At 61.8% G+C, this 24,626-nt stretch overlaps 2 protein-coding genes across 3 annotated transcripts; one reads left to right on the top strand and one right to left on the bottom strand.

Moving 5' to 3' along the window:
* Window positions 1-4,314: 4,314 nt before the first annotated feature.
* Window positions 4,315-22,227, top strand: PHRF1 (PHD and ring finger domains 1). 2 transcript variants are annotated; one of them, XM_040970685.1, is made up of 18 exons: window positions 4,315-4,564; window positions 5,786-5,901; window positions 6,094-6,174; window positions 6,774-6,979; window positions 7,869-7,952; window positions 9,333-9,448; window positions 11,700-11,797; window positions 11,940-12,115; window positions 12,429-12,558; window positions 16,553-16,665; window positions 17,380-17,561; window positions 17,714-17,833; window positions 17,964-18,118; window positions 18,247-20,718; window positions 20,794-20,948; window positions 21,034-21,285; window positions 21,360-21,488; window positions 21,566-22,227. In XM_040970685.1, the coding sequence occupies exons 2-18, from the start codon at window positions 5,808-5,810 to the stop codon at window positions 21,707-21,709; spliced, it is 4,707 nt and encodes a 1,568-aa protein (XP_040826619.1). In that variant the 5' UTR covers window positions 4,315-4,564; window positions 5,786-5,807; the 3' UTR covers window positions 21,710-22,227. The 2 variants fall into 2 exon arrangements, with proteins under 2 accessions (XP_040826619.1, XP_040826618.1); XM_040970684.1 differs by having other exon boundaries at window positions 4,315-4,623.
* On the bottom strand, window positions 21,947-24,425 carry IRF7 (interferon regulatory factor 7). Its single transcript, XM_040970686.1, has 7 exons — window positions 24,367-24,425; window positions 23,809-24,101; window positions 23,578-23,740; window positions 23,009-23,489; window positions 22,414-22,929; window positions 22,221-22,339; window positions 21,947-22,133 (listed from the first exon to the last, which is right to left on the bottom strand). The coding sequence occupies exons 2-7, from the start codon at window positions 23,826-23,828 to the stop codon at window positions 21,972-21,974; spliced, it is 1,461 nt and encodes a 486-aa protein (XP_040826620.1). The 5' UTR covers window positions 23,829-24,101; window positions 24,367-24,425; the 3' UTR covers window positions 21,947-21,971.
* Window positions 24,426-24,626: the final 201 nt, after the last annotated feature.

Below are 24,626 nucleotides of genomic sequence, written 5' to 3'. Positions count from 1 at the left end.
GGCTCCCCTAGCAAGGTCCAGGGTGCTGGCCACCTCGCATGGGGCACACTGCCACTGCCCGAGTGGGGCAGACCCTGCTGCTGCCCAGTGTGCCTATCACTACATCCAGGGTCCCTGAGGTTGTCACCAGTGGTGATGTTCTCGCCCACACCAAGTCTGCCACCTCAGAAGTAAGCATGAGGAGCAGAATCTCTCCAGGGCTAGTTCAAGTGCGTGCAAGGCGGTGGCCTCCAGGCTGCCTCGCCCTGGTCCACAGCCAAACTCCATCCCACAGCTTGCCACAGGCATTGCTGCCCCATGGGGCTGGCGGCCGCTGTGGACACACTCGGGGCAGGGAAGGGCCTGGCTCCCTTACTGAAGCAACAGGGGCTTCTAGGAGAGCTCCGTCCATCACCATCTTTCTGGGAGAAGTCCCATAGAAGGTCGTTGGGGCCTGGTCTGGATGGCCCAGCTCTGTCCCGGCCAGGGGACATCCAGGAGGTGCACGCCGGGTCTCTGCACGCCAGGCTGCCTGGAACACAAAAGGACGTTCCCTCCAAGGGGGCATCTAGCCCGACCCCCTGCGCCCATGGGCAAGAAACCCTCCTGCTCAGTGGGGCAGATCCGGCAGCAGCATCCCTCTGCCCGCCTGCCGCCCCGGATCACGGAGGCGTGGGGTCGGGGGGCTCGCACTGCCCAGGCACAGATCAGCCGCTGTCACACGCACAGTGGGTCCGGAGCAGCGCAGTGTGCGGTGGGCAGGGCTGCCCTGCGCCTGGAGGGGCGGCCCCCGAACCCGACCGCTCCAACCCGGGACGCCCGAGCCCCGCGCCCCCCGCAGATCTCCGAGGTGCGTCCCCCGCCCGCCAGCCCGACATCCCGTCACGCGTCACCTGCGAACTGGAGTGGGATCATCTCCGGCTCCCGGACAAACTTCGGGGGCGGCCGCGGCCACCCTCGCGCCCCCAGCGGGCCCCCGCCGCCCGGCCCCGAATGCAAATGCCCTGCCCCACGGCCAATGGCCGGCCGCGCTGGGCCCGCCCTGCCGCGCCTCAGCCAGTGGACGCGAGGGGCGCGCGGGGCGTCCCGCCCACCGCCGCGCAGCCCGGGGCGGGCGAGGCCGGCGCGTTCCTTTCTGCACGTCGGCCTGGGGAGGGGCGCACCTGCCGGGCGGGGCCTGCGGGCGCCGGGGCCGGGGCGAGCCCAGGGCGGCGTCCCCGCTGGCCGGGACCGAGGGGTTCCCGCGTGCGCCATGCGGTGTGACGGCCCCGCGGGCTCGGCGCTCACGCAGAGCGGGACGCAGTGGGTCGGACCGGCCCCTCTGCACGCGACGACCTCAGCCCCTGGGCAGCTGTTGCCCTACCCTGGTCGCGGCCGCCCTCGGCCCTAGCGGCCGGCGCACGTAGCCCGGGCCATGACCTGGGAGGGGCCTGGACGAGCCGGACTCTGCGCCCTGGGAGCGCACGTACCGCGCGCGCCGCCCCTTGTGAGCCCGGGGAGACCTCGCGCGCCGGGAGAGGGGTCCGGTAACCCCGTGCTGTTGTAGTTTCGAGGAAGGAGCTCCAACTCCCGAGCGACTTGCCCTGCCATCTCCTCGGGCTGGCCCTGAAAAGATTGGGAATGGATAGACGGAACTGTCGACGGATGCGTGGGGCTCCAGGGTGGCAGCCGCGCACACCCACCTGCCTCCGCGGCCAGGGTGGCCCGCCAGGCGGGATCGCGCACCAACTGGGTGCCTGGCGGGACTGGTTGCCTGCCGTTGGTGCCCTTGCCCACAGAGGTCCTCCCAAGCCCTTTGTGCACCACCAGTTCCCTAAAACCAGCAGGTCTTCCTTCCCTCTAGAGCCCCCTCTCTGCCCCCATCCCCTGCCTGGCCACAGCTGTGCAGTGGTTTGGAGCCGGCTCAGTCCTGAGGACCAGATATGGAAGGGTTAGCAAGACCTGGACCATGTGAGTGGGGACACCCCAGGAGTGGGATAACCCCCTTACAGGATGCTAACGACAGCCCACTGCCCCCTCTCTCACCCTGCTATCCACTTTCTGTACCCTAATATCTGCTTTCAATATCCTGACTTTTTTTTAATGTATTTGTTTTGATTGGAAAGTTGGATATACAGAAAGGAAACAGGAAGATCTTTCCTTTTCCTGGTTCACTCCCCAAATGGTGTAATGGTGGGAGCTGAGCCAATCTGAAGCCAGGAGCCAGGAGCTTCTTCCAGGTCTCCCACAGGGTGCAGGGTCCCAAGGCTTTGGGCCTTGCTCTACTGCTTTCCCAGGCCACAAGCAGGGAGCTGGATGGGAAGCGGGGCTGCTGGGATTAGAACCGGCACCCATATGGGATCCAGGCACATACAAGGTTTGTGGGTGGAGGGTGGAGGATCAGCCAATTGAACCCCAAAATCCATTTATCCACTTTCTGCACTCCAACAGCCACTTCAGCCATGGAGATGCAGGTTTGCAGATGGGGTTAAGTGCAAGTTGTTTGTTTTCTTCAGAGAAGTTTTATTTGCACAGGGTTAGGGGACAAGCATTTCCAGGAGAGAGCTGGGAATGGGACGTCTCTTGAAAGGAGAGACTTCTTAAGTGGAAAGCTCCTGGTCAGTGGGGAGGACAGTGTCCTGGTTCCCAAAGGGGCCTCACAGAGGACTGGGGTGATCCAGCCACTGGCCCAGTGCCCCTGGAGCTGGGCAAGGCAGGAGTCCTTGGAGCCAGGCCCCGCCCTGCCTGCCTGCGTCAGCTTCCTGGGCTTGGCTACCGCAGCCTGGGACAAGTATGTGCCTGCCGTCTCTTCTCACCCTGCTGCTGCTGCCCCCACCTCCCTCAGCAGCTGCTGGGTGCTGGGTGGGGCAGGGGTGATGGCCAGCCAGGCTCTGTGTGCATCTGCCCTGTGCCCTCTGGGAGAGGCTGGCCTGCCTGGACAGACTAGAGGGCACTCCCAGACAAGCCCTGCACCGATGTGTGCCGGCCTCACAGGAATCCAGCTGGGGCCTGGAATGCTGGCTGTGTTGCGCTAGGCGTGTGCCTCGAGGTCAGGGGACTGCTAGGTGTCCCAGTGTACGGGGACAAGTGAGGACAGCTGAGGCAGGCAAAGACGTGGCTTGTGCCTTGGAGAGGCCCCACTGTGCTGAGGCAAGCTGGGTCTGTGCAGCTCCAGCTGGAATTCACCAGGACTGCTGATGGCGACTTCCAGCCTGGCCCTTAGAGATGGGGAGTGCGCAAAAGAGGTGGTGTATGCTGGCGCCCCATCTCTGTCTCCAGGAGAGGGGTGGGCTGTTCTACACTGGAGCCCCCATCTCTCAGACTCCAGGAACAGGACACAGCTGGCGACGTGGCATCTGTGCCCAGGCTTCTGGCCAGGAGAGGGTTGGGCTATGGTCTCCCCGGTTCCCTGGTGGAGCAGCCAGCACACTGCTCCTGTCTTCAGCACCCAGAGCCCCCCCAGCTGCTTCTGTTGGAGTCTTCCTCTCGCTCTGTCCCCAGAGCTGCAGGGTGGGGCTCCAGTGGGAACCTTCCTTGTCTCCTGGTGTCACCCTGAGCCTGCAGATTCCTGACATCTTGTTTTTTTAAAAAAAAAGATTTATTTTTATTGGAAAGGCAGATACACAGAGAGGAGGAGAGACAGGACGATCCAATGGTTCGCTCCCCAAGCACCCAGAATGGCGGGAACCGAGCTAATCCGAAGGCAGGAGCCAGGAGGTTCTTCCAAGTCTCCCATGAGGGTGCAGGGCTGTCTTCTACAGCTTTCCCATGGCACAGGTAGGGAGCCGGATGGGAAGTGGAGCTGCTGGGATTAGAACCAGCGCCCATATGGGATCCCGGCACATTCAGGACGAGGACTTTAACTGCTATGCTATCGAGCCGGGCCCCCCTGGCATCGTGATATCGGGTTCAGGGTGTACCCCCTTACACCTGTGTCACCACTGTTTAACTCCAGGGAGCCCCTTTTGTCCCCAGGTCTTCCGACCGCTGTCCAGAGCTGCGCTGACCCACGGGGCCCAAGTCTCTCCGAGGTCGGCTCGTGTGCAGGGCCCGGGGCAGCACCTCCCTGCGCTGGACTCCAGCGGCGGGATACTGGCCTGAGAGGACGAGTAGCTTCCCACGTTGCCTTCCCTGCGGCGGACGCCTGCAGAGCGCCGGAGGAGCGAGAACCGGCGGGAGCCTGGTCCGGCTCTGCAGGCGCCGCCACCGCCGCCCGAGGGCGCCAGCAGGAGGGGCGGGGCTACCAGGCGGGCCGGGGGCGGGGCCACCAGGCGGATGGGGGACGGGGCGTGGCCTCGGGTGGGCGTGGCTCGCGCTTGCGTCCCCGGCGTCCCGGCGGGTGTTCCGGCGGTTCGAGTCCCCCGGCTCCCTGGACTTGCCGGACGGTCGCGGGCGTCGCCACGCCGCGTTTCTGAGGGCCGAGGGCCGCCCTCCAGCCTCGGGCCGCCGGCGCGGGGGCGGCACCGACTGCCGCTCGGGCTCCCCTTCCCGCCTGTCTCCGCGGTTCCCGCCAACGGGCGGGGCGCAGGCACCCGGAAGCGGCCCGAGCACTTCCGGGTGGCGGCGCGCGGCGGCGGCGACAGTGGCGAACGGGCCTGTTCGGTCGGTGCGTCCCCTCGGCGGGCGGCGGTGAGGCCTGCGGGCCGGGTTAGAGAGAGACGCCGGGTACGGGCGGCGGGGCCGGACACCCGGGCGGCCTGCGGGCCCACGCTTTGTGTGCGGCCTTCGACCCGGAGCCGCGGGGTGCGCGGACGGGGCGCGGGGAGGCCGGACGGGGCTGGACAGGGCGAGGGGAGGCCGGACGGGGTTGGACAGGGCGAGGGGAGGCTGGACAGGGAGAGAGGAGGCCGGACGGGGCCGGACAGGGAGAGTGGACGCCGGACGGGGCCGGACGGGGCCGGACAGGGAGAGGACGCCGGACGGGGCCGGACGGGGAGAGCGGAGGTTGGACGGATAGGGCAAGGGCCAGCCCACCTGCCCGGATGGCCCCGGGCTCACGGCTGCTTCCTGCGTTGCCCTTTGCTCGCTGCCCAGTGCTGCAGCGTGACCTGACCGGCTAGGCCAAGTCCCCCAGTGACCTCTGTAGGCCCCGAGTTTTTTGGCTGCTGTGTCCGTGTCAGGGTTTTGGCCGAGTAGCAAATTGTGGGGGACCCACCAAGGGCTTCTGTGGGACTGTGGGAGCTAGCTGCAGGTTGGGGTGCTAAGCCCAGAGGTCGCGGGGGACTGTGGGTCACTGCTCCAGGAGTGGCCAGGAACCCCCTGCCAGTCACAACCCTTCATCGCTGCGGTTGGGGACTGCAGATGGGTTCTTGCTAAGCGCCTGCAGTGGTAGTGGGCAGTTTACGTGGGCTCTGCTAGCCAGAAGCTTCTAGAATCTGGGGCTGAGGGCAGAGGGCCAGGCCAGCCAGCCTTGGCTCCAGGGCCTGCTCAGCACCCCAGCCCACCGGGAAACAGGTGACCGCCATTGAGCTCAGCTCCGCTCGGTCCACTGGGTATTGGTCAAGGCTCTTCAGTGGGTGTTAGTGCAGAAAAGTGGTGGTCACTCTGGACCAGAGCAGGTGTCTGGGGCAAGATGGCACTGTGCGTCCTCAGGCTGTCCCTGTGTGTGAGGGTTCCACAGGGCTGTGCAGCCTCAGGCTGTCCCTACTGTGTGTGAGGGTCCCACAGTTGGGGCAGGGGGTTTGGGAGACTGTGCAGCCTCAGGCTGTCTCTCTGTGTGTAAGGGTTCCACAGTGGGGGGGGGGGGGTGCTGTGCAACCTCAGGCTGTCTCAGGGACAGGGGTGGCTGTCCTGTGGGCCTGTGGCAGCACCTGCTCCCTGTTTTCAGAGCTGGACTCCAATGTGCAGCGATGGACGACGATGCCCTTGACGAGCTTGTGAGCCAGAGCCCGGGGCCAGATGGACACTCAGCAGGCATCCCCGTGGAGCTGCCAGGAGACACTGGTGAGCCCCGAGGCACCGTGCAGCCCTGGAGCTGCCTGTGCTCACCATTGTCAGTTGTTTCACATGCCTGAGTCCACAGCTGCCAGCCCAGCCACTGTCCGTTCCCCCTCCCCCACCCAGCTGCCATCAACCCCTCTTGGCTCCGTGGCCCTGGTTGTGACCTTTCCTGGGCCATCTCTGTCTCGGTATTAGAGGGAAGCAGCGAGGACTCTGAGGAAGACTCGGGCAGTGACCATGAAGACACCTCTGGCAGGGAGGACGGAGACCAGTATGGTAGGTGAGGCTGCAACCATGCAGCTGACCTCTGCCCTCTGCCAGTGGTCTCTTGGGCCACAGTAAGGTTGCAGGAAATGAGGGTACAGGGAGGGTCCCTGGCCTTGCCCTCCACAGCCTTGTCGCCGCTGACCATGTCCTGGCTTTGATAGAGCCCACGGCAGGGACCACTGGGGCCCCCTCTTGCCTGGAGTGAGTTTGCAGCATGCTGCTGCCCGCCCCCCCCCCCCAGAGCCCTGGAAGGTGGGAGGCGCCACTGAGTGAGGGCCTGTTTGCCTCACTGTCCCCTCCTCCTTGGAGACCCTTGGTGCTTGGATGAAGTGTGGCGTGGCCACTCTGACTACACTCGCTGGTGGGCAGTTAGTCCTGTGAGGAGGAGGTCCTGACTGAAGCCATGGTTGGAGGCCATCAGGGGTTGGAGAAGGAGAAGCCCCAGGGTGGGACCTGCCCCCTCCCTGAGCCAGCCCCATGCTGCCCGCCTCCTGGGCTGTTCACAGGGGAGAAGCGAGAGGGCAGGCTGGGCACCCCGTGTGCAGGGCTATGGGCTGTGATTGGCATGTGTCTGCCCGAGGGCATAATGCTGCATTGTCTCGGTCAAGGTTTCGAAGAGTCTGAAGATGACGCAGATGCACTCATGGCACAGGCTGAGGTGCAGGGGACACTGCCCGGTGCTGGGGTGTTCAGTTCAGACGACGAGGCTGAGAGCTGCCCCATCTGTCTCAATGCCTTCAGAGACCAGGCCGTGGGCACGCCTGAGAGCTGTGCCCACTACTTCTGCCTGGACTGTATTGTCGAGTGGGCCAAGGTAGGGCGGCCTCCTGCGCAGCGTGCTACCAGCGAGCAGTGGTGTGTGTGGTCAGGAGCCATGAGCAGCCATCGGAGGGGTGCAAGTCCTGCATGACTGTAGGGTCCATTCTGGCCCAACAGAGCAGGATCCCTCCTTTGATGGGGGTGCCCCCTCTCTGGGCCCCTCCCAGAGGCAGGGTGGTTGGTGGGAGGGAGGGAGAAGGGGTGCCCCAACGGGTAGGACATTTTCAGAGTCACTGAAAGGTGCACATGTGCTTTGGGAGTTAGGCTGCCCCTTGGGGCGCTGTGTCCTGTTTTGGGGGGCCTGGTTGGGGTCATGGCTACTCCACCCTGGCTGACATAGCACTCCTGAGGACAGCCACGGTGCTTGGTCCCTGCATCCCTGGTGGGGGGCAGTGGGAGTGGGCGGTGTTGCAGGGCTGTTGGCCTGCTGAGATGTCCAAGTGGAATACGACCATGCTGTGTGCTGAAAGGAGGGGAGCCATAAGACATGGCAGGACCCTGCAGACCCCGTGTGCTCCACATGTACCAACCCCATGTACCCTGTATAGGCACATCAGCCCTGTGTGCCCCATACACACGCATACACCAGCTTCATGTTCCCCCCCATGTGCTAGCCCCACTTGCCTACAGGCTATAGGAATTTGCAGCCACTGGGGTAGTGTTGTCTTATTGAGGGGAGGTGGGCAGAGCCCTGGGGGGAATAGGTCTGAGAGCCCAGGAACCCTCCAGGATGGCCCCATGGGGACAGAGTGTATGAGGCTAAGGAGGGATCCTGGTGAGGGGAGCCCTCTCTCCTCTTGGCCCACAGCTCTGCAGGTAGCTGGTCCTCCAGGTGGGGGGACTCCTGAGCTGCAGGTGGGCCCTTACAAAGCTGCTTCTTCCAGAATGCCAACTCTTGTCCTGTGGATCGTACGACATTCAAGTGTATCTGCATCCGAGCCCAGTTTGGTGGCAAAATCTTGAAGAAGGTGAGTATGGGTGCCATGTGGAGGTGTCTCCCTCTTTCAGTGTTACTCTTCATTGGCAGCAAAATGTGGGCTGCCGCTGTTAGAAGGGACCTTGTGTCCTTGGCTGCTGTCCCACGTTGGGCTGTGGTCCTGAGTGAGGTGGGCAGCAGGGGTGTGGGCAGCCTGGCAGTGGCTACTTGCTCCCGCCAGCAGAGCCAGTAATGTGGACACGGTGAGGGTCTGGGGATGAAGCACCGACAGGAGACCAGTGATGGTGGAAGTCTCTGTGAAGCCTCCCTGTATTACTCGTTATATACTCTTTTTCTGCCAAGCCCTTTAACCGAACAATAGGATGCCAATGAACCCGGTTAAACCAGGTGCTTTTAGTTGCAAGCCCATTTCCTGTTACTGCTCAGTTTAATGAGTGCTAATTAACTCCTTAGCCCACAACAGCTACTGCCCCTCACAGGGCTGTGGTCCTAGGTGAGGCGGGCAGCCTGGTGCTGGCTTTCCATAGCCTTTGGCTGCCTGGATCTGTCTGGGGCTTTGCTCCTCCCAGGCCCTAGCAGGGCTTGGGGATGTTCAGTCAGTGACCTGTGCGTGTGGGAACATGCTCTCTCTGTCCCTGGCTGTGCAGTTGCCAGTTTGATTCTTAGTGCTCGAAAGGCTGCAGGAAAGAGCAGGAGTGATCTAGGCAGCTTGTTCCTATCAAGATGGCAAAGTTGCAGAGACTTCCACCTGCAGGCCAGGAGCCTGGAGCTCCATCCAGGTCTTCCCTGCAGGTGTTAGGCCGACTTCCGCTGCCTTTTCAGGTGCATTAGCTGGAGCTGAGCCCGACAGGAGCAACCAGTGCTGGGCCTGGCGCTCCTGGGCTGCCGGCTGTGTCATGGCGTTGGCCCGCCCCAAGGTGGAACCCTGCACACAGCTGCAGTGTGAATTAATATGGATCTGGCCTGAGGGCGCTCCAGTGCTTGCTGGGGACAGACAGCACCTCTGGGCTGATGAGTCTGCGGGGGGAGCAGGGACCTAGTTTGGGGTCAGCCAAGCCAAAGCATGGCTGGAACTTCAGAAAAGTCAGTTTTGTAGACAGAGAATGAAAGAGAGCGTCCACTGATGCTCCTCTCTGCAGATGACTGCAGTGGCCAGGGCTGGGCCAGGCTGGAGCCAAGAGCCTCTTCCATGAGTGTGTTGGGGCCCAGACACCTGATGCTTTTCTGTGGGCACTAGCAGGGAGCTTGGTCAGAGCCAGCACATGCAGAACTTGGGCTGCCTGCTCTGGGGGCAGGGTCTTCCTGGACCCTTGGTTCGCAAAGTCAGCAGGCTCCCTGCCACAGCCTATGTCTAGCTGCCCCGGCTGCTGCAGCGCTCGGTCAGCCTGTGACCCACGGCTCTGCCCTTCAGATCCCTGTGGATGACCCGGGTGCCCAGGAGGACGAAGAGGATCCGACTTTCTGTGAGGTGTGCGGCAGGAGTGACCGTGAGGACCGGCTGCTGCTGTGTGATGGCTGTGATGCTGGGTAAGGGCCAGGGCGGGACCCGGAGACAACAGCTCCAGCCCAGCCCGAGCTCCAGGATCAAGTCCACTCACCCTTCCACTCTCTCAGAAAGTGTATGCTGGGCCACTCTTGGGCACAGACAGGAGACTTCACAGGACATGTGACACATCAGAGGGAAGACAGACTGCTCACAGGACACCTGACATGTTGGGACAGACAGACTGCTCACAGGACACAAGACACGTCAGGGAGGATAGTTGGAGGCTGTGGGGCAGCCCGAGGAGCAGGTGGGCCCCAGATCAGGGTGCCCTGACTCCTCCTGTGGATATGTGTCCTGGCCTCTATGTCTTCTGGCTCTATGCCTGACACCTGCAGCTGGTGACCTGGGCACCTGCCTGTGACCATGGCAGTTCCATGGAGACTCCGAGCTGGCTGTGGATTCCTGTGTTAAAATGGCAGCAGGAGGGCAGGGCATCTGCTGTCCAGAGGGCCCTGAAGCCAGTCGGAGTCACTGTCTGAGGTTTGAGCAAGAGACCCATATCATGCTTGAAGCTGGTGCTGACCGGAGCCCTGCTCAGCATCCTCTGGCCTGGAGCACCAGAACCTCCTGGGGTGCTCTGGGCCACCCCCACCTTAAGGCTTCCCATCCAGCACCCTGTGTGGCAGCAGGATACTTGGACAATCAGTGGTCAGCTGGATCCTTCTCCCAGCAGTGGCCGTGCAGAGGGGCCATGGCACGGCCGAGCTCCTCAGCCGCTCAAGCTGAGCCCGGGCTCCCGTTGCGGTAACTCAGTCAGCATCTCGCTGACGGGCAGCTTGGCAGCTTTGGGCTGGTGTGCTGTTGTCATTACTTTTATTATTGTTGATGATGGTCTGGTAGGTAGAGTTTCCTCTTCCCCTTCCACCCGTCCTCCCCGTGTTAGTACAGCAGTGTAGTTAGAAGTCCCGCATGTGCACATCCAGGGTCTGCCCCAGGGCCCCGTGATTGCTGGCATAGACAGAGGCAGATGGCGCCTTACCTCGGGGAGGTGTGTGGACGCAAGCAGCTCATCTGTGAGAGGAGCTTTGTTGAAACAGTTACAGAGAGAAGAGACAAACCTGGTGTCTGTCTACTGGCTCATTTCCTCAGATGGTTGCATTGGCCAAGGCTGACTCAAGTTGAAGCCGGGAACCAGAAGCCTCCAGGTCTCCCATGTGGGTGCAGGGGCCCAAGCACTTGGTCCATCCTCCGTTGCTTTCCCAAATCATGAGCAGAGAGCTGGATGGGAAGTAGAGCACCTGGACTTGCACCAGCGCCACAATCTGCCTTGACCTCTACGCCCTAGTTCTGGCTCCAGGAGGGTTCTCACTGCTGAACACACTCAGTGCTAATCTTCTCAGTTGGCTGCCTTTTCCTACAGTTGTCTTAAACAAAAAAAAAGTAAAATCACTCAATTATTTGATTAAAATGGGATCATGGGTCCAGTGCAGTCACCTGGTAGCTAAAATCCTCACCTTGTGTGTGCTGGGATCCTGTATGGATGTCAGTACATGTCGTGGCTGCTCCAGCTCCCTGCCTGTGACCTGGGAAACCAGTGGAGGACAGCCCAAAGCCTTGGGACCCTACACCCCTACACCCACAGCGGGGGAGACGTGGAAAAAGCTCCTGGCTCTTGGCTTCAGATTGGTGCAGCTCAGCCATTGTGGCCACTTGAAGGGCGAACCAGCGGAGAGAAGATCATTGTCTCTCCTCTCTGTATATCTGCCTTTTGAGTAAAAAACAATGAAACTAAATAGTAAAATCTTGTTTTTAGAAGTAGGGTCACAGGTTATGTGTAGGCACCCTGTGTCCCCCAAAACAAAGTTCCAGGTGTTGTTAGAGTTTATTTCAAAAGGCAGGGTCACAGCTGTCGCGTCCATTGCCCATAGCAACCAGCCTGGCCAGGTCACAGCAAGGAGCACAGCTCTGCATGTGGGCCTCCCTTACCCCAGGAAGGTGGCTGCAACCGAATGGCGAGCAGCGCTGCTGGAATTGAACAGGGTGCCGCCTTAGGGCTGTCTTTAGGGTTCAAGGAGCCAGGCCAGACCCTCTCTTCCCTTTTTTCCCCACTCCTCAGGGAGGTACCTGGGGCCACCAGGCAGCAGTGGGAGGTGACAGGCTGCCATGCAATCAGGGCACCAGTACTGTGCGATCAGCCCCCAGCCCTATTTAGCTGGGGTGTCCAGCACAGGGTACGTTGCAGGCTGGGGTGCGGCTGCACACAGAATATCCCCTGTCCCTCTGGCCTCACAGGTACCACATGGAGTGCCTGGAGCCGCCTCTGCAGGAGGTACCGGTGGATGAATGGTTCTGCCCGGAGTGTGCTGCCCCTGGCGCAGCCCAAGCCGCTGGTAAGCACTGCCCCGCCACTCCTGGGCTGGACACCGCTGGCAGGATATGGTCGGGTATGGTGCTGTGCACATGTGTGTGGGTCTCCTGGGGCTGTGCCAGACTCCACAAGTACACAGCAGCCAGGCCTCGCCCTCTTCCCAGATGCCAGTGTCGTGAGTGAAGAAGAGGTCTCCATGCTCCTGGCCGACGTGGTGCCTACCACCAGCAGGCTGCGGCCTCGTACTGGCAGGACCCGTGCCATCGCCAGAACACGCCAAAGCGAGCGAGTGAGAGCCACTGTGAACCGGAACCGTATCTCCACAGCCAGCAGGGTCCAGGTGGGTAGGTCAGGGATAGCTCAGCAGAGCCTGGGCCAGCCCCCTGGGTGACCCAGGTCGGCCCTCCGTGTGCTGCCCTTGCCCTTAGTCCTCCCTCACGCTTGCAGGTGCAAGTGTGGGGGAAGGGGCTTCTCTTCCTACGTCAGGGTCTGCTAGGTGTCCCCTTGCCTGCACCGTTGGGGGTGATTGTCGCTCCGCTGGAGACCTCCCAGTCTCTTGTCCCCCTGGTGTCTCAGATGAGGGCAGGGCTGGTGCCAGTGGGCACGGTGGCAGCCCCGGGCCCAGTCCTAACCAGTGGCATCCTGTTGTGCAGCACGTGCCAAGGCACCTCATGTCATCTCTGCTGGAGGAGACCATTGAGGCGGTGGCTCGGGGTCTGAGCACCGCCGTGTACCAGCGCCCTCTGACACCGCGAGCCCCTGTGAAACGGAAGCGGCCAACAGGTCAGTTGGGCATGGCGGGCAGCTCTGTAGCCTCAGCCTGGGGTCTGTGCTCTCCTCCCAATAGCACTGGGTATGGCGGGCAGCACAAACTGTGGCTGCACTAAACATGGGCACTCTTGTCCTGTTCGTCCCCAAATCAGGAGTCAACAGCTTTTCCTTGAAATTGATTAATTTTCTCAAAAGACAGAGTGGCAGCAGAAGGCATGGGGATTCTGCGTCTGCCGGCTCTCTCTCCGGCGCTCTCCCCAGATGGCTGCTGTCACCATGGCAGAGCCAGCCTGAGGCCTGGAGTGGGTCTGGGTGTCCCATGTAGGGTTAGTCACACGTAGGTCCCTGGGCCACCCTGCACGGCCTGGCCAGGCACATTAGTCAGCATTTGAACTGGTGCCACCCTCTCAGGCTTAGGCCACAGTGCCTTAACTCGAGTTTTCCTTGTGTGTGGGCCTTGGGGTAGTTTAAGCTCTAAGTTGGACACATGCCGGAGTCCAGCTCCAGCTGAGTTTGGTACTTGAGAAGGGTGCACGGAGCAGGCGTAGAGAGAAAAGAAATGGACCACTACGGTTTCAGGACCATAATGGACCGTGCAGGAAAACTGTCCGCTTTATTTCTACAGAAGCCGTCACAGTGGCTGGCACAGACGTAACACCTGGTCAAGCGGGCATTCCTAAGGATAGTCCTGCCAGTTGTTTCCCCTTGAGGCAGGATACCAGCCGTCCTAACCCTGTGGTCAGGAAGTTCTCAGTGGACGGCATATGTCAATCAGTAACACATTCCTGCTACAATCCTCATTCCACAACTTAGTCTTGGATCAGTTAAGGGAGGAAGTGCGTCACAGGAGGAGGGAACTAAGGAGCAAGGATGGCCAATGGGAGCAGCAGAGACGGGGACAGAGACAGCATGAATAGTAAAAGGCCCTTTGGCTAAAACGGTATCGGCAACATCCACTTCCAAGCTCTCGTTGGTAGTAAAGACCAACTCCACAGAGGCAGACAATGCCTAAACACATTACAGAAGTCTCAGCGGGGTGGTCCGGTGTCCATGCAAAGGGAGGTGGGAATGCCTTCAGGTGGATGCAGAGACATCCACCTTGGCCTTGCCAAGCAATGGAAAATTCTTTGCGGCCCTGCCTGCAATGAAACAGTTCTCTTCACACTTTCGTGTCTTCCACACCCACCACAGGGACCACAGCAGACACAGGAAGAGATCTGTGACAATATTAGAACAGTTGGTATAACACTTTGATAGATTATTTTCCAAAGACATTTATTATTGGAAAGGCAGATTTCCAGCGAGGAGAGACAAAGAAACATCTCTTTTATTTTTTTTTTTTTAAAGATTTATTTTTATTATTTTTTCATTGGAAAGGCGGATATACAGAGAGGAGAGACAGAGAGGAAGATCTTCCATCCGATGATTCACTCCCCAAGTGAGCGCAACGGGCCGATATGCCAATCCGAAGCCAGGAGCCTCTTCTGGGTCTCCCACGCGGGTGCAGGTTCCCAAAGCTTTGGGCCGTCCTCCACTGCTTTCCCAGGCCACAGGCAGGGAGCTGGAAGGGAAGCGGGGCTGCCGGGATTAGAACCGGCGCCCATATGGGATCCCGGGCGTGCAAGGCGAGGACTTAACCACTTGCGCCACCGCGCCGGGCCCAGAAACATCTCTTACCCTTTGGTTCACTCTCCAATTGGCCGTAACAGCCAGAGCTGAGCCAATCCAAACCCAGGAGCCAGTGGGAGGCAAGATAGAGAGGAAGATCTTCCAAAATCCGATGATTCACTCCCCAAGTGGACGCAACAGCCGGCAGCCGGTGCTGCGCCAATCCAAAACCAGGAACCAGTAACATCGTTCCAGGTCTCCCACACGGGTGCAGGATCCCAAGACTTTGGGCCGTCCTCAACTGCCTTCCCAGGTCACAAGCAGGGAGCAGGATGGGAAGTGGAGCAGCAGGGACTTGAACCAGTGCCAGAGTCCAGCTCCAGCTGAATTCGGAGCTCGAGAAGGGAGCGTGGAGTCAGCGATAAAGAAAGACACAGACACAGACACTTGTTGCGTTTTTGCTGCCTCTTTTTTGCTCAAGAAGAAGCTGTCCTTTTTATTTTCTTAGACACATCACAAGCCTCTGCACAAGCATTTGATTTTTTATCTTTTACTTTAGAACTAAGACAGCATGCACAGATGTTCAATTAATTTTTACTTCATGGTCAACCAGGTGCTCTTAAAGATAATTTTGTAAGTTACTATAATCAGTTTCTTTAAAGCAAGCCGTTATTCATTCTTCAGTAGTGGCCACTAGGTGACAGCCAGAACTCGAAGGCCAAGGCACAGATGGTTACCTACTAATCAGTAAAACATTCCTACTACATTTTATTTTCACAATTTTATCTATCACATAATGGGAGAAATACATCAAAAGAGAAAAAATATAAGGATCTAAGACAAAAGGTTTCAAACATTAAATCCCCCTACGACTGCAGGCTCTACAGCCTCATAAGCAATCAAACAATAATCAAAAGTATATCTCTGTGACGTTAAGAGAATCATCCTATATTTCCTCTAGTTAAAAGATTATGAAAGCGGCTAAAGCAGCTACATTTTCTATGCTCTAAAGAGTTGCAAGGACAGGTTAACCTTTAAGGTCACAGTAACTATATTTTTGCCATAGCAGTTCTAGCTCATACTCCCATTGCTTCTATTAGTTTGTAAAATTCTTGTTAAGCCGTTTCCCAGAAGGCATGCTATATGTCTGGGCCCGATTTCAGGGCAATGGGTAGGCACACAATAAGGTGTCCAGAAATGGCATGGGTTTAATTGTACTCCTGTGTGCAGTTAAAGGCCCACTCACTAAGATATTATCAATAACATTAACTCTTAAGCTCACAGTAGTTGCCAAAGCCATCTCACAGGGGCAACAATGCCTCAATAGATTACAGAATTCTTAGTGGGGTGCTTGAGTGTCCATGCAAACAGGGGGTGAGACTGCGTCAAGGTGGTCAGAGAGAAATCCGCCGGGCCCTGCCAAACAGCTGGAAGCTCCCCAGGCCCTGCCAAGCAGGGAGCTGTTCTCTTCACACCTTCGTGTCATCCATACCTACTGCACGGACCCCAGCAAACCAGTGTCCATGTGGGTTCCCAGCAGCTGCAAGGCAGGGACTCAGCCACTGAGCTATCACTGGGCCTTACTGTAACTTTTTATAAAAGATCTGTTTATTTGGTGCTTAGAGTTACAAAGAGAGGGAGCAACAGAGATCTTCCAAGTGACCTCAGCAGTCAGGGCTGCACCAGGCTGAAGCCAGGAGCCAGGAGCTCCATCTAATCCCCATGTGGGTACAGCAGTTCCAGCACCAGATCCACCCTCTGCTGCTCTCCAGGCACATTAGGCAGCTGGATGGGAAGTGGAGCAGCTGTGTGGGACGCTGGTATCCAGGAGGCTGCTCTCCTTGCTGTGTCCAGCACCACCTCAGTGGTGAGGGCCTGGATTGTCCACTGCCCCATGCCTGGACCTGTAGAGTGAGCAGCAAGGGCACTGCTGGGACCTCAGCAGCCAGCGGGTGCCTGAGCTGAGGTACTGCCCGAAGGCGGGGGCAGGCACAGGGTCAAGTCTCTAGTGTTCATTGCTGGAGTTGTACAGTTAATATTTCTCCTGTCCACTGGACTTCCTATAAACCTGTAGTGGCTAGGCCTGGAGCCTGGCAGGCCTCTGGGGCGGGAATCCAAGGATTGGCCATCTCCTGCCACCTCCCTGGCTGTGGAGAAGCAGGGCTGTGGCATCCCCAGTGGTGGCAGAACCCTGGGCCACACACTGGCCTATTCATGTTTGCTTGCCACAGCTGAGGGGCTGTGATTGCCTGTTGGCACTGTCTCGGACCCAACAGGCCTCCATCATAACCAGTCCTTGTGTCCTGCACGGCTGCCCGCCCATGCCACCTGCTGGTCCCTGTGCTCTCGGGTTGCGCTCAGGTGGCCAGGGCACAGACGTTCAGGGACCTTGTTGTAGGAAGACGGAAGAAGGTGCCAGCTAGACGCAAGACCCAGTCCCGGGCGTCAGGGAAGAGCAGGGGCAAGAAGCGCCAGCATCGCGGGAAGAAGAGAGGAGGCAAGACCCCCAAGGTAGGGGGGCCAGGGCTGTGTGAGGGCTGGGCGGGAAGGGGAGACCAGACCCTCAAGGAAGGTAGGGGGGGTCAGTGCTGTGTGAGGGCTGGGCGGGAAGGGGAGACCAGACCCCCAAGGAAGGTAGGGGGGCCAGGGCTGTGTGAGGGCTGGGCGAGGCCAGGCGGTTGGGATGCCCTGCTTTGCCAAGGGCTGGACGCAGCTGCTCCTGTGGCGTGCCCGAGAGATGGGGCAAGGCTTTGGCACCTCTCGCTGCTTTGCTCAACCTGCTGGCCCCATTGGTCTGCATGGACACTGCTTCCTCAGGCTTGTCCCCACGGTGGCAGGGCCACACTGACTCACTGCCAAGCAGGAAAGGTGGGTGCACCTTGATTCAGGAGGCTCTGGAAGTGAGAAGTGCAGGAACAAAAGCAGGGAGGAGTCGCTCCCCAGGTGGCTGTGACGGTCAACTCTGGGCCAGGCCCAAGCCGGCAGAGGGGCACCCCCCCATCTGTCCCAGGCCTGGCTCGGGGGCCCCTCAGCCTGCCGGGGCCTGCTGTGTGTCTGTGTCCTCCTTAGGGGGCAGTCCCCAGCGGGGCCAGGGGGAGGGGAGGTGGACCCCGCTGAGAGACTGAGGGAGGTGTTGGCCCTGTGCACCATGCTGCCTACAGGGGGCGCTGTGGGCGGCACCTTCCCCTGCCGCCTCAGCACAGGCTGGCTGTCCCGTTGTTTCAGAGGAACGTTGCCCCACGCTCCCGGATCGCCCAGACGCTGGGCCTGCGCAGGCCAGCTCGTGGCAGCTGCACACCGGGGCTACACCGGCCTCTGGAGCCCTCACTTGGTCTGATGCGAGCTGACATCGGAGTGGCCCCCCTTTCTGTGTTTGGGGACCCCTATGAGCTGGACCCCTTCGACAGGTGACTTGACCGTCCTGCAGGGCACACTGGGGCCTTGGCCTTCACCTCTGCGGAGGAGGGCAAGGCCTCATGAGAGGTGGGGGGGGCCCACTGTGTGCCGGGGTCTAGGCTCACCTACCTGTCCCCTGCTGCGTGTCCCCCCTCACCTCTAGTGGCGACGAGCTACCTGTAAGTCCCCCCTCACCTCTGAGCGCCAAGCGAAGGGCTCTGTCACGCTCTGCCCTGCGGTCACACCAGCCTGTGGCCAGGCCTGTCTCTCTGGGCTCCTCCAGGTGTGTGGCAGGGACGGTGGGGGGCAGCAGGTGTGGGCATAGGACTAAGTGCCGCTGGGTTCTGCACAGTCTCCGGGTGTGAGGGCACGTGCAGAGGTGGTGATGGCAGGACCTGGCTCTGTGCCCACAGGAGGCCTCTCCCCGCGGGGCCGGCAGAACCAGCAGCAGAGCATGCACCCACCCCTGACCTCGTGGGCAGCATCCTTTCGGGCCAGAGCTTGCTGATGCTCAACAGTTCAGACATCCTCATCCACCGCGATGGCTCGCTCAGTGCCAGGAGCACAGGTGCGCTGCTGCTCGTCCAGGCAGTGGTCAGAGGACCATGGAGTGCCTCCCTGCCCATGGAGGTGGGGTTGGAGGGCTGGTCAGAGGGCGCAGAAGCAAACAGCGGCTTCCGGACTTTTGTTTTCCAGCCCCAGTGTCCTTGCAGCGGAACTCGGCCGGTCCAGCCAGGCCAGAGGAAGCAGCCAGGCCTTGTGGCAACCTGCAACCCAGAGCACCCCTGCCAGGGGCCCCAGCTGGCCACCTCTCAGGAAGCAGGCCACAGAGCCTAGGGGTGAGCGGTCCAGGCCAGCCGGCCCTGCCCCGCGACCCACTCCACACGGGGCCTCCTGGGAGGCCGGGCTCATCTGCCATCCTTGGGTCAGGGCTGGGCTTGAAGCCGCCTGGCGGTTCGCGCAGGTCCACATTGGGCCTGGGCCTGGGGACCCCAAAGCCCTCCCACAGCCCTGGCAGCACTGCCCTGGGGAGAATCAGCATTGCACAACTACCCAGGATCCCAAAGATCAGGCAGGATGGTGGCACACACAGCCAGGACGGTGCCCCGGCCCAAGGGCAGGACACTCAGCTCCCTAGTGCCTGTATCAGCCGGCTGACGGGCAAGGAGGGCCCTGGGCAGCCAGGGCAGGGTGCCCGGAGAGAAGGGGAGCCCAGCAACAGGGGCCCCCAGGAACCTAGCTCCCACGCAGGGAGCTCCCGGGCCCCAGCCCCCAGCTCCCACTGCAGCCTGCCCCCACTGGGGTCCTCGAGGGGGAAGGGTGTCGGCTCTACCTTCGAGAGCTTCAGGGTTAACATCCCTGGCAACATGGCTCCCACTGGCCGCCTGGCCAGCCCTGGCTTCTGTAACACGTTCCGGCCCGTAGACAGCAAGGTGCAGAGGAAGGAGAATTCCTCCCCACTCTTCTCCATCAAGAAGACCAAGCAGCTCAAGAGCGAGATCTACGACCCCTTTGAGCCCACGGGCTCCGACTCGAGCCCCCCCAGCAGCCCCGAAAGCCTGGGCTCCGCACTGCTGCCGTCTGAGATCACACGCACCATCTCCGTGCGCAGCCCCAAGGCACCCCCACTGCAGGCTGTGCGCTGTGTCACCTCCTACACGGTTGAGGGTGTCTTTGAGGCTGAGGCCTCCCGTGGGCCCTGCCCCAGCGCACTCCACCTCAGGGCCCAGGAAGCCACCGAGGAGGAGGAGGAGAGGCCCCTGGGGAGCCTGACCTCCGCGGCCCCGGAGCCCTGGGATGAGCACGCCTTCTTCAGCTCTGAGGAGCGAACGGTGACTCGTGTGACCATCCTGGAGCCAGATGGCCCACCCAGCCCTGACATGCCACAGGAGACCACACACCGGGTGGTGGAGCTGCGGTCTTCGTCCCGCTCAATATCTCGGTCCCGGTCCCGGTCCAGCTCCCGCAGCAGGAGGAAGGCCAAGAAGAAGCGAGTGGTCAGGGAGCACCGGAGGACGCGTTCCAGGACCCACTCAGGCTCCCGGGACAGGAGTGAACGTTCCATGTCGCCGGCAGCCTCTGACAGCCCCCCCAGGAGGCGCCACGCCAAGGCCAGGAGCCGGAGGTCTTCCAGCGAGCGCTCCAGCAGCCACGAGAGGACCAAGAGGAAGAAGGCCAAAGGCAAGGACCGCAGGAGGGACGGCCGGGGGCGGAGGCGGACCCGGTCACGCTCGGGGAGCCCCCACAGCTCCTCCTACGAACACCGTGATAGCCGCAGGAAGAAGCGGCAGCGGTCAGAATCCAGGTCCCGGAGTGGGGACTACTCCCCCGCCAGCAGCCTGGAGAGGGGCCACAGGCACAAGCGCCAGCGGGAGCGGAGCCGGGAGCGGCCTGACAGGAGGGACAGCAATGCCCGGCCTCGGGAGCGGAGGAAGCAGAGGTCACACTCCCCGAGTTCGGAGCACCGCGTGCGGGAGCCTCAGCCACAGTGTTCCCAGGAGAAACGGCCCCTGGCCCTGTCCCCTGAGGAGAACATGGCCATCACAGAAGCCTCACCAGCACCTCCACCCCCAGGGGAGCCCCCAGCTGGACTGCCAACACCAGCAGGTACCACCTCCCAGGGGGCTACGGACTGCCGGGCGGCTGTGCAGGAGCCCCCTGCACTGAGCGTGTCAGCCGAGGCCCCAGCTGACGACTTAGACTACGGGGACTCGGTGGAGGCGGGCCACGTCTTCGAGGACTTCTCCAGCGATGCCATCCTCACCCAGCTAGACGACATGAGCTCGCCACCCTCTCCCGAGAGCACGGACTCCTCCCCAGAGCGAGACCTCCTGCCAAAGCCCACGCCGGCCCCAGCCACCTGGCCACTGGGCACTAGCCTGCCCACAGCCAGCACCCAGGCTGAAGTGTCACTGACTTACCGGGAGGAAACCTCGCAGCTCCCACTCCCAGCCCAGGGCGTCCCCGAACAGCGCACACTTGGGCAGGACCCCCTTGGCATGGTGTCTGTGGACAAGACTGACTCGGCAGCAAGTGGGAAGGTTCACGAGGTGCCTGGGTCCGAGCAGGCCTGGCAGGCGCCCCTGCTGCGCTCCCGGGCCCTGGTGAAGCGGGTCACTTGGAACCTGCAGGAGCCGGCAGGCAGTGCTGCAGCCGACAGGGCCCCCAGTGAGTAGGCACTCCCTGGCTGGGTGGGCCAGGGCAGGCTCCCTGCCCCTCTGCCTCACCCATGTTGGCCCCCAGGGGCCCCACTTCACAGGCCCCAGAGGTCCCGAGAGGGGGCCTGGGACACGGAGGACGTCACCCCTGCTGCAGCAACCTTGGCACCACTTCCTGAGCTGCCTCCACCCAGCCATGCACTTCCAGAACCCGTGTTCCTGGGTGCAGACCCCTCTCAGGTGTGTCCCTGGGCCTTGGGCTTGCCCCTTAAGGACAGGGAGGGAGCTGCTGGCCAGGCCCTCACTGGTAGTGTTTGTGTCCCAGGTTTACAGTCCCTACGTGCCTCCAGCCCTGGCTCCGCCTGCCAACCTCCCCCCATACGTGCCAGCCAGCCAGCCTACAGTCCAGTTGGTCCTGCAGGGGAGCCTTCCGCTGGCAGGCTGTGGGCTGGGTCAGAGCCTAGCTGCAGTGCCCACTGCCTTGGCCACAACCACAGATACAGGCAGCCAAGCCACCAACTCGGAGGAGAGGATGGCCACACCCAAGCCGGGCCTGGAGAAGACCAAGAAGGAAGAGGTAAGGCCAGGGTGCCTGCCAGGGTGGGCAGACGCCAGCTTGCGTGCCCCCGAGTGAGATGTGTGCTCCCGCAGTACATGAAGAAGCTGCACATGCAGGAACGGGCAGTGGAGGAGGTAAAGCTGGCCATCAAGCCCTTCTACCAGAGGAGGGAGGTGAGCAAAGACGAGTACAAGGACATCTTGCGGAAGGCCGTGCAGAAGGTATGACGGGCTGTGCGGGCGGTGGGGGCAGCGCAGGCAACACGGGGTGGGCACCCTGCTCATTGTCCCTTCCCCAGATCTGCCACAGCAAGAGCGGCGAGATCAACCCTGTGAAGGTGGCCAACCTGGTGAAGGCGTACGTGGACAAGTACCGGCACATGCGCAGGCACAAGAAGGCAGAGGCCAGCGCTGAGCCGCCCACACAGGGCACCGAAGCCTGAGGCCACAGGACACCCCACTCGCTGGCTTGGGCATTCCTACATCGCAGACACGTGTTTCCACCTGGCCCCATATTCCCCACGACGGGATCCCCAGAAATGTGGCATCAGGGCCCCCTCCTGCGCCCCAAATACACATGGTTGGCCCTGAAGCAAGCGTGGGGTGTTTCTTGGCAGAACAAGTGGGTGTGGGCACAGTGGCACTAGGGGGTGGTGCCCTCTTCGGACCCGCAGGCGGAGACTACACTGGTTTGCGGGGTGCTCTTTATTGGGGCTCTGAGGCAGGCAACTCCATGAGGAAATTATCGATGTCATTGTAGAGGCTGTTGGTGCTAGACATAGACAGGCCCAGGCTGCTGCTCTCCAGGGACGACAGGCCCTGGCGCTGTGCTTCCTCCAGGTAGGCGCGGCACAGCCATGGCTCCAGCTGTGCAGGGAGGGGAGCACAGGCTAGGCGGGCTTAGGCTGGCAACCCTGGCCTCCAGTCCCGCCTCCCCTGGTCACCCAGCCTCACCTTGACCAGGACAAGGCTTCTCTCCTTGGACCTGCCGGCTGCCAGGTCCTTCCCAAAGCCCAGGTAGATGGTGTAGTTTGGGGAGGCCCTGCGATGCTGTGCCCGGAACTCTGCCAGCTCTGCAGGGGTACTGTGGTCAGCGCTGGACTGCCCCTCCCCCACTGCACCCCATAAAATGGGCCAGCTTGCTCACCTTGGAAGAAGACCTTGAAGTTGAAGATGGGGGTACTGCAGTTGCGTTCCAGCAGCCGGGCAGGGGAGGAGGGCCTGTCAGAGACCAGGGGCCCGCCCACCTCCCAGTAAACCCGGCACTTGCCCTTGCGCAGGGCCCACAGTCCCCCATCCCGCAGCTCAAGCTGCAGGCCCGGGTCCACGTGCCGCAGCAGCTCTTCCGTGTAGCGCAGCTGCTTCTGGTCTGGGAGTGCTGCAGGGCTGGGGAAGGCCACCTGCTGGGGCCCTGGGAACCCCCAGGCTTGGCTCGGGGTGTCATACAGGAACACACAGCTCTGCTGCCCCACCACCTTGTGTAGCACTTGGTGACCCTTGTAGAGGATGGTCACGTCCAGGGTGCCAGGGTTGGGCACTGCATACACAGCAGGCTGTGAGGGTGGAGTGGGCCAGCCACATGAGGCCTCGCCTGCCGGCACAGCTGGGAGTGTGGGCTGAGGGCCTGGGGTGGCAAACAGCTCTCCAGCAGGCAGTCCCGGGCCTGAGGAAGACCGGAAGAAGAGTCAAGCTGGCTCCTGGCACCCTGCCCTCTCCCAGGGAGTCCCACCCAAGGGTTTTACCTAGAGGCTGGGGTGGAGTCGGGTCCACTCGCCAAGCTTCTAGGCAGCTCTGCTGCAGAGCCTGAAGTAAGATGTCCTCACCGGGGCCAGCTAGGCCAGCCAAAGGACTGGGATCCCCAGACCCCCAGTCTGCCAAGGCCATCTGTGCAGGTGGGGCATCTCCCAGAACAGCTTCCTCTGCCACACCATGAGAGGCGTTAGGGCCGAGAGCAAGTGGCTGGGATGCCAGCACTTGGGGCCCCTTGGCAGGGCCGTGGCCATTATCTGTGCAGTGCCGCTCGGCGCGCAGCTGGAACACCTTGTGCGGGTCAGCGGGATCTCCCGAGTTGTCGCACAGCAGCTTGAAGAGCCGCGTGCTCTCCAGCGCACAGCGGAAGTTGGTTTTCCAGCCGGGGCGCTCGGGGCGCTCAGCAGCCTCGGAGAACCGCGGGTCACCTCCGAGGCTGCTGGGAGGCCACCTGCCGCGAGCCACCGCCCAGGCCTGCGGAGGCGGATAGAGGAGGTGAGCCCAGGACCAGTGCCCGCGCAGTGCCGGGCAGGTGCCAGCTTCGGGCTGGGCAGGGTCCCACCTTGAAGATGTGCGCGTCTTCCTCGCTCAGGTCCCTTCGCCCGAAGTGTTTCCAGGGCACGCGGAAGCGCGTGTGGGCCTCGTCCAGCCAGCACAGCCCCGCGTAGCTGCCGCTGCTCACCTGGCACAGCAGCCACTCCCCAAAACGTGGGCGCGAGGCGTTCCTGCGGCGGAGGGACCGTGTGGGCCGGGGCGGCGCACGGGAGGGCGGGCATGGGTGGCAGGTGCTCACCTCACGGGAGCTTTGGCCATCTCTGTCCGGGGGGCGGGAGGCGTCCCGACAGGTGTCACTGTAAATATTACTGCAGGTGTTGGGCTGCGGCCACAGGGAGCGAGGCCGAGTGTCACAGGTGTGACCCGGTGGGACAGGTGTGGGGGCCACAAGTGTGGATGGAGGAGTGTAGCCACCAGCGCTGGCGGGTGGAGGTGGCCACAGGCTGTGACTGCAGATGCGGCCGGGGCGCACACGTGCGGTCACAGGTGTTGAGCCAGCGTCAGGTCTGCACGGTAGTGGCAGGCCGGACCCTGTGGAGAGAGCGCGAAAAAGCCGCGTGAAGGCGGCGGGCGCAAAGACCCAGGAAAACGAAACCGCAACTCGCGGGAAAGCGAAACCTAAGCAAGTCGGAGGATCGGCGCCCCGCGCGCCCTCCTCCCGGGCCCTGGCCCAGCGCCCAGCGCGGGTTCCGTCCCTACCCCCTCGGCTCCCTCAGCGGCCCCAGACCCCCACTCTCAGACCCCCAGCCCGCGGACGCCGCTCCCGCCCGCGCTAGGGGCCCGGGGGCCGGAATACCTGGCGGCCGGAGTCTCTGGGACAAACAGCTCGCGGGAGCCCCGGGCCGTGCGCATTTATGCACTGCGGGGAGGGGCGGGGCCGACAGGGCCACGTGTTGCCCTGGGCGGGTTGGCTCCCGCAAATCGGAAGCAGGAGGTTGGGGAGTCGGGGTGTCGGGGTGGGCCCCCTGCGTGTGCGACGGCTGCTGCGGAAGCTCTCGGTGGGACCAGCCACAGACCCCCCCAACCCCAGCAGCCAGGCCCGTGGGAGGGCGGACG

This window comes from Ochotona curzoniae, unplaced genomic scaffold, assembly GCF_017591425.1.
Source record: "Ochotona curzoniae isolate NIBS_2020 unplaced genomic scaffold, NIBS_Ocur_1.0 scaffold_4937, whole genome shotgun sequence".
In the NCBI taxonomy this organism is placed as follows: Eukaryota; Metazoa; Chordata; class Mammalia; order Lagomorpha; family Ochotonidae; genus Ochotona; species Ochotona curzoniae.
Note: the sequence above shows the minus strand (reverse complement) of the source record. Positions and strands in the feature narration are given on the sequence as shown.